This window comes from Anopheles stephensi, chromosome 3 (genome assembly GCF_013141755.1).
Source record: "Anopheles stephensi strain Indian chromosome 3, UCI_ANSTEP_V1.0, whole genome shotgun sequence".
Taxonomy (NCBI): domain Eukaryota; kingdom Metazoa; phylum Arthropoda; class Insecta; order Diptera; family Culicidae; genus Anopheles; species Anopheles stephensi.
Genome location: NC_050203.1, coordinates 27,530,431 through 27,545,467, shown reverse-complemented (window position 1 = coordinate 27,545,467; position 15,037 = coordinate 27,530,431). Strand labels below are relative to the sequence as shown.

Sequence of the window (15,037 nt, the reverse complement as noted above, 5' to 3'; positions counted from 1 at the left end):
CCATCGTGTACCCGCTGATTGAGTGGGCGTATTTGGTTGCCCTCCTGAAATGTCACCCCAAAACCAAAAACCCAAAAATCACGAATGAATAAAGCATCAGCTATGGGAGGATCGGCTGCGGAAAGCGGCGGCCAGGAGCGGTATAATGGTAATTCAAGTGACAGATTTCAAGTAAATGGGGAAAAATAGATCGATGTGAAGTCATATAAGAGACTTCAGTACGATCAGGGACATTCGAAAGGTTCAGCAACCGGTGACAAATGAGAACTTCTCTTTAGCTCCCAGCCTTCAGCACAATCGCCCGGACATCGGGAATCGATCGATGGCAGTCCGTCCGTCTCGTTGGTCCGCGGGGCATCGGTGGGGGTCAAAATGGGCCCGCTGGGCGGAAGTCACCTAAGCGGGAGGAAATGTCACTTCTGCTTCTGGACCGCGATGGTCACGGCGAGTGCTCGTCGGTGGAGGTTTGTCTAAAATTATTTGTACATCATTTCCGTCCGCCATTTGTGACCGCTGAATGACGTGGTTCGGGGCTTTGGTTCGGGTGATTATATTATCTGACGAGCTTCTCTTTGTGGAGCATCGAGGAGACCGAAGGGGGAGGGGACATTTTGCAATCAGACTTGAACGATTTTTGAAACGGTTTCTCCCGTGGACAGTCCGTTCGAGCTGAAGACGAGACGGGGTCACACAGCGTACCAGCCGTCCGACATGAAAGCATGAAAAGCCGACAAGATAAGACGGCCGATTGTACGGTCCGTGTGTATGTTATGTTTAGATAATAGACAGCTAATGAATCGGTTACGCATAAATAAGCATATCGAGGCGGACGGGCAAAACACTCCCAGCACAGTGAGGCGTAATTTGCATTTGTTTTTGGTTGCTATCGTCAAGGAAACTTTGTTGTGATGATGAGTATGGGGTTTTGGAGCATTTTTTAGAATATAAAACAGGAAGATATAATTCAAAAACCGGCTATCCAGGAAGAGGGAAATGAATCTTGAAATGAATTTCCTCAAGTAAATAAAGCACCCGAGGAAAGACCAGCAAAACACCGAAAACAAAGAGTTCCGTAACCGTCAAAGAGCAGTTTTTCTCCCGTTTTTCCCGCGTGCCAAGTAACAATCCTCGCGGGAAATCGTCTTCGCGCGTAGTTCAAGGAAGGAGAGACAATTATAAAATGTTTCCCCATCGTTCATCGTTAGATGTTCTGCGCCAGCGGAACCGACGGCTGCAGAGGCCGTATTAAAATCGTTACATTACGTCGGACACTTTATTGCTTTTCAAGGAATTTGTCTCATGAATAATATTCTTCACCGGAACGGCGGCCACGATCAAGATCAAGCAGCAGCAGCAGCAGCTTCGATCACATACCCGAATGCACCGAGATGCATCGTGCGCAAGCCACCAGGAATTATGATCTCGCATACGACACACGAATGTTGTTGGCCCCCTGTTTTGTTGGTTGTTGGTCTTCATTTATGCCCGTTCCTCCGAGTCTGTTGGGTTTATTTCCTGCTGCTACATGATGTGTGTGTCTCCAAAGGCAGGCTTTTTCGTCCGTTTTTAAATTTATTTTGCCAACTGAAATGAATCTCACTGTCGCCACATGTGCGCACGTTGGCTTTGTGCCGTTTGCATTGTATTCAATTTGTAGCTTTTACGAGTGCAATTAAACAATCATACCGCCGATGCGGTTCACTTGCACAACGTTTGAATAAAAACCGCAACAACGGTTACATCGCAGCCAGACAGATGATGATGGTCGGTCGATTCGAAAAGGCGTGATGACGTTTGGTTGATGAACTCAGGCAAATTGCAGCATGAAAAGTAAAACCGTGTAGGATAAATAAGGTAATTGAATTGGACACCTTTCAACCCGATTGATAGTAATTCGATGGATGGAAGATTCAAAGTATAGCAATCAATTGCAATCAATTTGATGCTAGCTATCTAATAAAAGGCTTTTGATGGCCACGTAATTGCATGATGTCACCTCAGACTTAGTGCTTTAATAGCTTTGTCATGTGACATAAGCAAATTCAATACAGATCCATAAACTGCTCATGGATCATGGATATCCAAGGAATCGTATGTTATGCACCTTTAACCGCTATTAAAATAGTTGTCATAAAGATGTTTAAGTACTTAATTTAATGTTTTGAACCTTAGATTGATGATCGTATTATTCGTAATTTCTTAAAACCCCATCTATTGATCCTATCTAGAGATCGTTTGTTCAACAACGTTCAACAACTCCATATTGCAGGGCATTTTCGATGAATAAACAATGAGCGAATCGTGGAATCTGTTCAGGATGACATGGACCATTTTCAAGGTGGAATTGGAATCTGATGCATTTGTCCGATTTTGTACTTGAATTGCTATGCTATCAAGCATGAAAAGAGTCTAGAATACGGAGTCCAGTTCTATCGGAAAATACTCTACACCATCTTCGACAGGGTCCTGAAGTGGTTTCCCTGATAGTGATATCTCGATGTAAGACCCTTATGCAAACAAAATAAGACGTCTTATAACGCCTGTATATGTTTCCTTACAGCAGTAATTATAAGACTTGCTAATGAAAATGAAAAATCTAATGAAAATTCAGGACAATCTTAGAACATAGTCTGATAACATAGTCATTCGTCTATAATTTCATAGATTTCCGATTTTGTGATGACTTTTGCTCCATCTAGAGTGATATAAAATATCAAAGCTTATAAAACCTCAAAGTCTTATTGTAGAACTATCCAAAATTGAAAGACTCTTGTAAGACCTCGTAGTGTTCATCTGGGTCGTCCATCGCTAGTCCATCACGCAAAACCCTCTAAGCGTTCGAGGTCATTCTAGCGAGATCACCTATTTGGTTCAGCCTGAAAATGAAAATACATTCCATAATGCCGATATATCCACCCATCCAACTTACTTTCCTCTCTCGTGTCTTGTGTTTCAAATTAAAGGAAAAAACTTGGCCCACAAACTGCCGAAAATGAACCATATGTTTCAATTAAGAAATCGAGCACATCGAACTTGATTTTACGTTGCTTAGAATACGATCGTACGATCCTGCTTGGAACGCAGGCAAGGTGCTTGTACTTTTTCTTTGCCCCGAACCGTGCTGTTACCACCATTAAACGAGTCACCGGCAAAATGGGAAATTCAATCCACTTGCTAATGCAACCCGCGCACTCCCACACAGGGACTCCATTTTCCGATTCGAACGGCGCGCACCCGGACGGTGCGGAGACTCCGCATTGAGTTTCCCAAATGGTGGTGCTTCGATTTATAATTAATGCGGCGCAGATCGAAACGACGCCTGGGTTGGAGCTGTTCGCCCGTGTGCCATTTGGTGACTTGGTAAAGGATGCTGCTGATGAGCGATGGAAGTCAATTATCCTGATTTTTCAAACACACTCACACCTTCTGGACGGGTGAATGATCCATCAACTACGGGTTCCGCGGGTTTGAATCGTGACATTCGCCAAGGGGGAAAATTGATTGAAACCAGCTCATCGGGAAGATCTACGGCATCTGATGGATGACATCTTCCCAGCCCAACGAGAGACCACGCGAGACCACAAAGTGGATCTCTAATTATACATATTGAGATATACTGCTTTTTTTGTTGTACATGTCTATAAATTCTATTTCTAGTATTTACACACAGCCACAACGAGCGAGAGAGGGAGTTCGATCAGTAGAAGTTTGCCTCCGGTGATTGCTATCCATTCGATCAGGGAGCAGCGTCGACCGAACCATCAGTTTTTGCTCAAGAATTCTTGCCGATTTACTTTACCGATCCCAACGCCGTCTTCCGATTTCCCACCGCAACAAGGGGCGCTCCTGTTTTTTCCAACTGACATTGGATGTCTAACATATGTTAATTTAGTGTAAAAACATTTCGCTACTTCACCGGTGCCCCAACCCTTGCGAGAACCGCGGCAATATCTAACGAAGCCGTTTTGTGGCCGTGCATAATGTTTTGCGATGACTACCGCGTGTGTAAGCGCTCCGGTGGGTTCCGTTTTTGAGCGCCTGTTGGCGCTAGAAGCTATAATGCTGTTCGTTGTGTCTCGTAGCTGGCCCGCAAGTGCCAACGGTGTGACAGCATGGTACTGGCAGCTTCCCACAGCGGACGGGTATCTCTTGCACGGGTCCGAAGACAGAACATTCGGTACACGGTGCAATTATGACCGCTTGCCTACCGACCGACCGACCGACCGACCGAGAAGTATCCTCGTGCTTCTTGTACTTGATTTTACACAGAGGAATAACTAACAACAAGGTGGCGGCCTTTTTTGAGGAGTATCGCTGTTTTTGAATGAGTCGTAGCCAATTTTTTCAATAGCTTAGCAACCACAACGAAGCTGGGGGCTTTAAATATTGATTTTAAACCTAGCTCAAGCGTACCGAAGCAGCTTTATAGCTGTGTCTAATCATCTCAAGTAAAGAAAGTTCTAATATCCTTTCAAGGTGCATATCTAATGCTGACTTTTATTAACATTTCACATAAAAGTTTGTTTATTTTTAAGTACAAAACCCCAATATTTGTAGAAATGTTACCTCGTCACTCTGTGCTATCTCTCCTGGTCTTCGGAGAGAGCTACAGGGGCGTCCTCTTATTGGGGAGCGATACGTGGTGAGGAAACAAAATCAATTAAAGACGAGATCCGTTACCGGATCTAAATCTTGCCTATTTCTATCCGGCTTCCAATGCAAACACGATGGTTTCTCGCTGGCTGGTGAAACAGTTCACTTTTCGGGCGTACTGAGGTGACTGCGGATAGGCGAGACCTGGGCGAGCGGGGAACCATTTTTGCTGCTCCAAAATGATGTTATTGTGCTGTGTGCCATACAGACGGATGGCACTGATCGGAACAACGGTTCGAACACGATCAGTGTGTCCAGCACATCATCACCGCCGTGCCTCGGGATCGTCCGGATGTTCGGTGACGGACGGACGAACGTTCGCTCTCACTGTTGGAGCTGTGAACGGCCAATATTGACTTAATTAATTGAATCAATATTTATCTGCCGCGTTGCATCATCCTTTTTCTTTTCGATGGGCATGTTCCTCCGTACAATGATTTCCGTTTGACCAGCGCTGTTGTATCGTGAATGTCTAAGTCGCCCGAGCCGACTTAGACAAAACCTTGTAGCGCTGTCGTTTCTACGCGCCTAACCCATTGGCATACGTGTAGATAAGTGGAGTTGATATATATATATATTTTTATCTGGTGGTAAAGATATCTCCACAAGTTTGTCGCGCACTCCCTTTGTTTGTGTATCGGCCACACATACGACCACCACCATTCTGCAGATGCAAATGTGATGCGGAAAGCAAGAATTAGCATTCCTTCGGGCATAATGTTATCACCGATCGTTACATTCAATTGCTTGCTTGTGGTTTTTTTCTTTTCTTTTCTTTTGCTCTCAAATGGTGAGGACTCCATTTTCTGTTCCTTTTCCCGTGGACATGCCATTCCAAACACCCTGACGCAGCACCGATGGATGGATCGATAATCATTGACGAAGCATTAAAATTGTGTGTGTGCGTGGCTTTTTTTCGTGCTCGTTGCTTCAGCCATTCTGCTCTGTGCATGCCCGGTGCATTTGCCACGCCGGACTGCACTTGCAGGCGAAGGAAAATGTAAAGCAAGCATACGCAACATAAGACGCTCCGGTTTGCAACGGTCGGTCTCGGCCATTCATTCGCGACCCGTGTTGGGTCCCTTGCACGACGCGCACCGACTGCCAGGGTTTAAGCCAGGATAAGAAATAATTATATTTAATAATTTTATTATATATTCATGCCGATTATGCTGGATGTTTTCTGACCCCTTCAACACCGCACGTTCCTCGCACTTCCGCCATTCTCCGAAGCAGATCGTTCTTACGTTCTGTTGGGTTGACGTTCGCTTTCGTGCGCTGTTAACCCTTACTATTCCAGATTTTTTTAAAATATATTTTTAAAGCTTATAATTTTTGTGAGTAAATAAATTTTATGCAAAAAACTCGATCTCTGGCGAGTAACCCATTTTTTAAATGCAATCAAAGGATTTTTTATCGACTTTTGTGCATTTAATTTCATCCGCTCGCTTGATGACAGCTTTGACAGCTGATGAAATTAAATGCATTCGATCAAACATCCGCTGCTTGTATCTAAAAAACCTGGCCACTATCCGAAAATTGAGTGCACTGAGTCAAAAGAATGTGTGCAGCCATTTCGTTGCGATTCTACATTATTGCAATCGTTTTCCATATTTGATTATGCTTTCTTTCTTGCATTACTTTATGCAAATTTTCTCGCAAGAAAAATGTTTGCATAAGTGCACCACCACCACCACGAAGCTATGAAAAATGCATGCAATTAAATGCACTAACCATCCGGACATGCAATTGTGAATGAGACAGGGAGAGAGAGAGAGAGAGAGAGAGAGCAAGCAAAGGAATTGGTCGCGCAATCATCAAGGTGTAGTTTGGGCGTTCGATGTTTTTTTTTTGCAGGACGGCTTTTGTTGCCCTTCGCGCAACTTCGTCATTGCAAGTCGTCCGGCTTTTTTTGCCCATGGTTGGTGAAGGAGCAGTTTTTTGCTGTTGAGTGCCTTTTGTTTTAATTCTTCCACTCGAGGCTTGCTGGAGCTGATTAAATTGTAGCCTCAGGGGAATTGGTTCCCGGTTTTTTTGGGTGGACCATCGTTTAATAAGCGAGTGACATGCCAATGTGGATGCGATTTTAGTGGATTTTTTTCCAAATTGGAATTTAAAATAACAAACACTTCTTGTTTTTTTTAAAGATTTTATTATCCTAAGTAAAATTACTCTAGATTTTTATTTATGCTAAGCTTTTGTTGGTTCGGGTGTCAACAGTTAGCCTTTAACACCGCAACCTTGCGAAGAAATTCAATCGGCGGTCCAGTAATGAAACCTTATGACTTATCATTCCCTTCCCATGCCATTTTCCATATCCAATAAATCTTCAACACATCATCGTCAGCCCGTTGAAGTTGCAAAGCTATCTCTTTTTCTGATCCGTGTTCGGTGCGGGTTTTTGGGCAGTTCATCCCATACATGTTTATATAAACTACGATGCTCCAACAGCCATAACACACTCTTTCCACTTTCCCTAGCTCCGGGAAAAGTGAAGTGAGATGTGGTAAATAAATTTTATATCAGCATAAAGCTAAAAATCTAAAGCGCCCCAGACGCTTTCCCACCTTCCGAGGAAGATGAAAAGTGTGAAGCCGCCGGATCTTTTTTTTTCAAGGAACGACTGCTCCCAAGCCGACTCCGACTCCGTTGGGTTTTATTATACTTACGCCATTTTTCCCGCTTTTTCACGCACGCACCTCTCGTGGTTTGCATTTTTATAGCTTTTTAATGTGATTTATAACGCGTCTATTTGGGTGGAAAACAACAGATGCGGGGGTTGCCGGTTGATTTGATCCGGTTGATTGAAAACTAACACTTGTCTGGTGAGCACAGTTGCTGATCGATCGCTGTACAGTACCGAAGTGAAGGATGTAAACAGCACACTTTAATGGAGCATACTGGAGAAGTAGTTAAGCAATTGAATGCGTCATAGGAGAAGTAGAGAGGAGATTGTTTCGAAATTCGCCCTTCTTTGAAGCTATCACATGTTCTACTGATAAGTTTACGCCCCAAAACATGGGTTTGTTCTCGCAGAGCCAATTAATTGATATCACTCGGCGATGATGATGAACCGCTCTGGCACACATTCTGTCAGACAAGCTTATCGAACTCTATTTTCAATTTTATTCCACCCCTTTTTTCGTGGGCGACGAGTTCGCTCACATTCCGACTATGTCGGGCGGTGATATCATATCAACGCAATAATAATTTATTCGACATCATGCCATTATAATGATGAACATGTGCCGAAACTCAACAATGTCGTACACCTCCAATCGAATCGTTAAGATTTGATTAATAAAAGCAGTCCAAAACGCGAGCACCGAACAAGAACATTTGCCCAAAAATTATCCAAACTAATGGATTCTGTCATGGGGGCTGTGTTTTTGTTTCAATCTGTCGTGGTGGTTGAGGTGAAGAAAATTCGGCTGCATTTTCCATCCAGACTCACACACACACACACACACACACACACACATATCCTCACCCCATAGAAAATTAGTGGATGGATGGACCAGTTTATATCGGTCTTTACAGAGCGTACGATTGGGTCTCAATATACATATTCCCCGTGCATTCCCATTTCTCATCAGTACATCAGCCCCGAGTAGGAGGGTTTTTCATTTCGGGGAAAAAATAATCGGACGTCGGGAATCGAAGAATTAAGTCTGACAGATGAAAACATGGTACCAGAGATCGGATCGTAGGAAGCAAACACGCGGCGGTGGCGTTGCGATCACCCAACGCGATCGCAAAGATCGTGGTGAAGATCGGGCCGTGTGTGCGTTTGATTAATGCATCGTTGACGGGATTTTATTTTATTTTCCTACTTCCACGTGCTTTTTTTTCTATTTTCGAATTGGAATATTTGAATTGTGCACGAATCGTGCACGCTTGGGTCCGAGCTCTCTCTCTCTCTCTCTCTCTCTGCCGTTGGAGATGATGTTGATGATGGTAGGAGCGACACATGGAAGGACCACAAAACACCCCCTTTGACACACACGACGTGTTGGAGTTTTCTTTACGAGCCTTTTCTTTCTGGAACGCTCGAAGGCTATAACAAATGGAATTGGCACCTGGTGATTTCGATATCTTAAAATAAACGGTTTGATATACTATTTATGTGCTAGAATCGGGATCACTATTATATTAGCTCTGTGTCTGTGTATCACTATCTGTGTCTTGTCTTTTATGTGTAGACTAAGTTTGACTACATTATGATTTGATTTAGAGCAGCTATAGCTAAACCAGTCAAAGAGGTGCAACTGAAGATTTATTCGTTGCTATAAATATTATCCCTGAGCGAAAATCCTGACCACCAGCTATAAGTGTTACTTCAAGTATAGCTGCTGATTTTTTTCAGTACTTAAACAGGGAAACAAACGAAGAACTCTAATAAGGGACTACATTCCTGCCAGAATTACACAAAATAATAGTGTGACCTTTAAATGCCCAAGAAACTCATGAGGAATACCGAGGTTTCTTTAGACAAGGGCCCATTACTGTTGTGAAATGTTAGACCTCATGTCAGAGCAGCCTATTAAACCACGAAGAATTTCCTGGAAGAGAAGGAAAGCATTGAAATTGCGTTTGAAAGATATCTCTCCGACTTCTTGCCGACCGATCGATCGAAGAGACTTCTACCTGCCTTTGGCAGCAGCCAATATATTTTTGTTGTTGGTGTTGGTGTTGGTTGGAGAACTCTAGCCCACCTTTCAATAGACTAGTTAGAGCACTAACTGATTATAAGGCCTCAGAAAGAACTGAAATTATTTAATTTTAAGAGAGCCAAGGTCTGATTAAGGACTCAACAAACCGCTCAGTGGTAAATGGCAGTATTGTCGTAGAATTCTTGGATGCAGGATTTAATCCACAAGGCTATCCCCAACTTTATAAATTAGCCTATCTTCTTCTCCAGGAAGGCGTTTCACTTAGGAACTAAAAGCGAAATAGCTAACCTGCGCTTCTGTTGTGTGATCAATATTGTTTTCTGTCACCGATTGGTTCCTAGAGAGAGCGTCATCAATTCAGGGTGACACCCGGAACTAACAACATCACGGGCAACTCTACCGCTCCATGCCCCAGGATCTGTCTTTTCTTGCAATAACAAACTAACTTAATTTGCATCCACATCATTATCGATGTGCACTGCTACCACCACCTCACCCTGTCCGACACCCCGATATCCGTTTCGGTGTGTCCCTTTCAGGTTAGTGTTTAGTAGTTTTGCTTTTCATTTTTTGCATGTAATCCGATTCGTATCAAATGAAGGAACTGGCTGGAAGGAACACGTAAAACTTCTAGAAACCTTCAAAGTGTGCAAGAAGGTATCACATATCTACTAGCCTCACTAGGTATTAAAATTCTTCGCCCCCGACCGAACGTCTTAGTCCGATTATATCAAAACACATTTCTTACACTTGCAACCTAGCTTACGTTCGTCTGCAACGGGCCGTTGTATCGTTTTACTATCGAACTTTGTAACCTGTCGAGGGGGGTAGGATGGATTAAAATTCTGTTTCGCCTTTTTTCCCGTACCGTTCGTAGCAATAATATTGGTGGAACGCATTTTCCAAGGTTTTTTTTTTGTTTCTGGGGGAGGAATGGGGGGGTCTGTAAAACACCCCCTACCTTTTAGCTTGCTAATTAACACAACCCATTACCTCATTTCATTGCCAAATAAACCAAAAACTCTTGGGCGATAGATCATCAAGAAATGGTGGAGAGCGGACTTCGTCAATCACAGCACAGATGCACTCGAGCTAAACAAAAAAAAACACACACACACACCCCACTGCAAAACATTTGGCACACCACATTTCCAATAATTAATAATAATACAAAGTAGCGCACCGATCGGGCCCCGTGTGTTTATGTTTTCACACGCACCAGAGTTTATAAACAACTCAATCCCGGGTGTGGACTGGGGACGACTCTTACCGCCGCCGGTTGGGAAAAAAGGGAAAAGTTTCCACAAGCGGTGGGTTTTGGACCATTTCCTCCAGCAAAAAAAAAAGCCACAACACTTCCAACCGGCCCCACATCCAATCCTCTCTTTCCTGGGTCACGCAGCAACCCCAACGGGGCCGAAGTTACCAAAGTCGCGGTGAGGTAAACCTCCAAACAAATAAATTGTATTTTTCCACGCGACACTCGTTAGAGCGCGCGCGTTGGAGTTTGTTTGGAAAAGCGAATGTCACAACACAGCATTGCAGGTCCCTGTTTGTTGCGGGCTGAGAGGTTCGGGCTGAGAGGGGGGGGGGGGGGCGGGGTCTCGAAAGCATACCACATGGCTTTGGCACGAGCGAAAGGAGTCGTGTGCCTAGCTCACTGTCAAATGACGTTGATAATGTTGCGCGAGAATGGGGTTTGATGATGAAGATGGAAGCAATCGCTAAATCGCAACACGGCGAAACGATCGCATTAGCAAACGCGATCATTCATTAGTGGTTCGGGGTTGGCATGAGCCTGTGTTGGAGTGTGGAGACTGCAGGGTGATGCTAATTTGTCAAAATATTTTCGCCGCCAGTCGTACGGCGTTGGTGTTGGTGGTGGGACCTGAAACATAACCTTTTAATCATAATTCTTATTTAGAAAACATAGCTGAGACTACCCGAGATGCCACAAAACACACAGATGAAAGGCTGGTGGCTTGAGGTGGATGAGTTATTGGATGATGATACTATGATCTGCCAACATGGGGGCAGCACATATTTCACCCCGAGTTGATGAAAAGGCCGTTTCTGAGAGAGGGATGGTTGTTTTGATTTGCTTCAAGCTTGATTTAATGATTAGCTCATTTTAATTGCGGTTATTTATTGCGTGCATTAGAGACTGACTGAATTCTCCAACAAATTTTAAGATTACTTCGTATTTTAAATAATTCACTCGCAATTTTCAATTAAACTAATGCATCTTCATGACTAGAGTCTCACATCTTGAGAGTCCCACATCAATTGATCCTCAAAATTTACCTCTGGCGCCAGTCGGAATGAATAATCACGAACTCTCTTTTCATATTGCAAATAGCATCCAAACAGTCGTAAAAGTGGGCTCAGGAAAACTGTTGCCAGAAACTGCCCAATTTACGATCCAAGTGAACCATCCGATCGATGAATGATCATAATTTCTTCGGAATTTTTAATCACACCAGCTTCTGCGGCTAACGCAGCATGGTCGTTAGTTGGCTTCCATTTTTTTTTTTGGTTTCGCGGCCAACACGTGGCATGAGAAGAAGAGTTGCGTTGGTAAACCGTGTGATGAACATATTCATCATTTATATCCACCACCACTTCCCAACCGGCCCAGTCAATCCATTACATCGTCACCGCTTTTTAACGCTATTTATCGCGCCATGGGATGTCTGCATGGGTTGCCAGTCGCGAGTGTCTGGTGGCCGAAAATATGCAGTGCCCGATGATGTGTCTGCTGGGGTAGAAGAGATGTCAAAATTGATTGTCAGATAGGTCGTTTTTTTTCGGGGGGGGGGGGGGGGGGGGTGATCGCTGAAGATGTATTTTGTAGCAATATGGCTCAGGACCATGACCGGTAGCCGGGTCTGTTGTTATTGCTGATATTGCTATGACCGTGTCGCTCGCACTCTCTGTGCTGTGGATAATGATCTTGGCGATCTCTGTAGGTCTTGTTCGGTAAGAACCGTGTGATAAAGTGATGGAAGCGGAGTAAAAAATGTCAGGAGGTTGCACTGCATGTTACCAGAATAAAAGCGGAGCAATAAATAAAAATAGACATCCACTTGGTTCGCGCGCCTTCGAGAGCACCAACTCGGTAGGGCTTGTACGTACGATCGTTTGATCTGGGGGTTGATTTCGTATGACAAATGCATCAATAGATCGGATTGATTTATTAGAACATTCATATCAGAAAAGGAAGAATTATTATCCAACTTATTAAACTATTTCTCCCTTCTATTCTAGGCACACCCATCAACCGCTTGCCAATCATGGCCAAGTCGGTGCTGGATCTGTACGAGCTGTACAACCTGGTGATTGCCCGCGGAGGGCTCGTCGACGTTATCAACAAGAAGCTGTGGCAGGAAATCATCAAAGGACTGCATCTTCCTTCCAGCATTACCAGCGCCGCATTTACACTACGAACACAGTGAGTATTCCATTCCAACCTAAATGCGCTACAGTAACGGCGCAGAAATCTTGACCTTTAAAAGTAAATATTATGCATGAATATTCCAGCGTAAAAATTCATAATTTACGATCACTTTGTAAGTGATTTTCCCGTTTTGCCGTGCGCCATTTTGTAGCGATCGGACGAGTGTAATCGGTCCAGAATAAATTGCAAACCCCGGTTGCGCCGAAACGAATCCCGGGTGGTGGTGTTGTAACCCGATTTTTTTGCTTTCGGTCGAGATTCGAACCATTTAATATTCTGTGGCCTCCTATTCTGCGTTCGTCATTTTCGCGATCCGTTTTTCCTACCTACCGCGCGCGCGCGTCCGTGGAATGCGAACGAACGCCGGCAACGAAAGGACGCGCTAAAACAAAATAAAGTCAATTAATTCGTCAAAATGTCGTCCAATGCGCACACAGCAAGCGCACCGAACGACCGAGGACCCTGCGGGATTAAAACGGCGGGGACAGAAACACATCAAAATGGCCACCGTCTCGCGGCGTGCTCTTGCAAGAATAAACTGCTAAACGCGAGCAAAGCGCCATCATCCTCATGGTGGAGGTTGATTTAATATATTCCAGATACAAATCGATTGCATTGCGGCCTGTTTCGTTTGCCGGGATGATGCATCCTGACTTCTCATTCGTTCGTTTGCTGAACCGTCCGCCCTTAGGACGCGACTGCCGAGTACGAGATCGGTGAAGCACAGCACATGAGCTGTAGTTGATAACTGTAGCAATGTAGCAATGGTCAAAGGGGCGTATGCAGTATGTATGCGCATAAATTATAGGCCAACCAACCAAGTGCTAGTGGCTGCGGTCAGGCTTTGCATGCATAATGCGAGCTCGCGCTACCAGGCTATGATGCATTTAATGTGGTCTAATAATACAGCGTAACGCTATCATTAGACCTTCGGCACTTCGATCAGTTCGATTCTGTTCAGGCAAATGGTGGTGTGCTGTCTGAGCTGATCCGGTGAATGGCGGCTAGCCTAAGTGAAGAAGTGCATTTAAACAGACAAACATGATTGATTCTTAACACTTTGTAGCGACACAGAAGCGTATCGCATAATGGATGGGTGTTAGAGTTTTCTGTAACCCTTCATCAAATTCAATCCTTGTTCATTTATGTTTGACGGTACAGTAAATCGTCATATTTGTATGCAGAAACTATCACAGAATAGGTCGTGGAAATAAATTGGTTTCTGCTCCTACTAAGCCTTGACGATCAGTGACGATCAGAGAATCTCTCCGTCTAAACCATAGCAAGATTCTCTTAGATCATGTTAGTGAAGTTTATTCAACAAATATTTTGGACGCCGCTGGGAACAGTTGGGAGATTCTTCTATCCACGATGTGCTCACAATCGGGAAGAAATGTCACTTGCTCACTCAGAATAATAGATAATCGTTCCGAAGTGGACGACCTTGATTGAGGATTTTATACAGCTTTGCGAATCTTATCTAGGATTTTCTTCAACTTTTGGGCTCAAAGTGTAGAACTGCAAGACCTGTAGATCCTTAAATATCCTCATCAGCTTCTGCGAAATCTTGATGAGATGAGATCTTAGAAGAATGTCTGAAGTTCAGGATGTCCAGGGCCTCTGATTTGATGTCCTCTCCCTTCGCGAAAAGAGATAAAATGTTGCTTAATCCTTATCGGTTATAGCCGGTGATCAAGGATAGCCTCTTCTTCTTCTATTCTATGTGAGAGCAATATATATGTTCTCCAATGTCTAGCGGACCATCTCTTCATAATCAGAGGTTTACCACTATCGAAATAGTCTTTGAATTTTCCGAGCCAAGCCGACGACTATGGCCACACCAACTAAACCTCTTTTGATCAGGTATAATACTCATAGGACGATCAAATCTTCAATTGTAGTCCTTGGACTATTCTGACCATAGCTCATCCAAATGAACTGATAACACTGTACAATTTTGTCTAGTGGTTAATAATATAATACAAAAAAATGGATTCCTTGGTAAATTACTAGAGTACAGGGGTTTCCCACAAACATCGTTAAAATCAGCCTATTGCCCTAATCACAGCCAAGACAACTAACTCACACTCAAATCTTTTAGATCGATTTTTATTGTCTAATTCTTATCAAATATGATTTTTTTTAAGCAATTGTGGCAATGGTTTCCAAGAGCAAAATTTCTTGCAAAACCAACAGAAAACAAAAATTAGATGCACAATTTCTTCCGATCGTATTTATTTCCAACCAACAAATT

At 43.6% G+C, this 15,037-nt stretch overlaps 1 protein-coding gene across 3 annotated transcripts in view; it reads left to right on the top strand.

The window, feature by feature from the left end:
- LOC118511541 (protein dead ringer-like) overlaps window positions 1–15,037 on the top strand; it is a 110,559-nt gene that overhangs the window by 81,092 nt on the left and 14,430 nt on the right. For all 3 annotated transcript variants that reach the window (XM_036054746.1, XM_036054745.1, XM_036054744.1), the window contains one exon: window positions 12,594–12,777. In XM_036054746.1, the coding sequence (XP_035910639.1) occupies window positions 12,594–12,777 (184 nt within the window). The remainder of the gene's footprint in view (window positions 1–12,593; window positions 12,778–15,037) is intronic.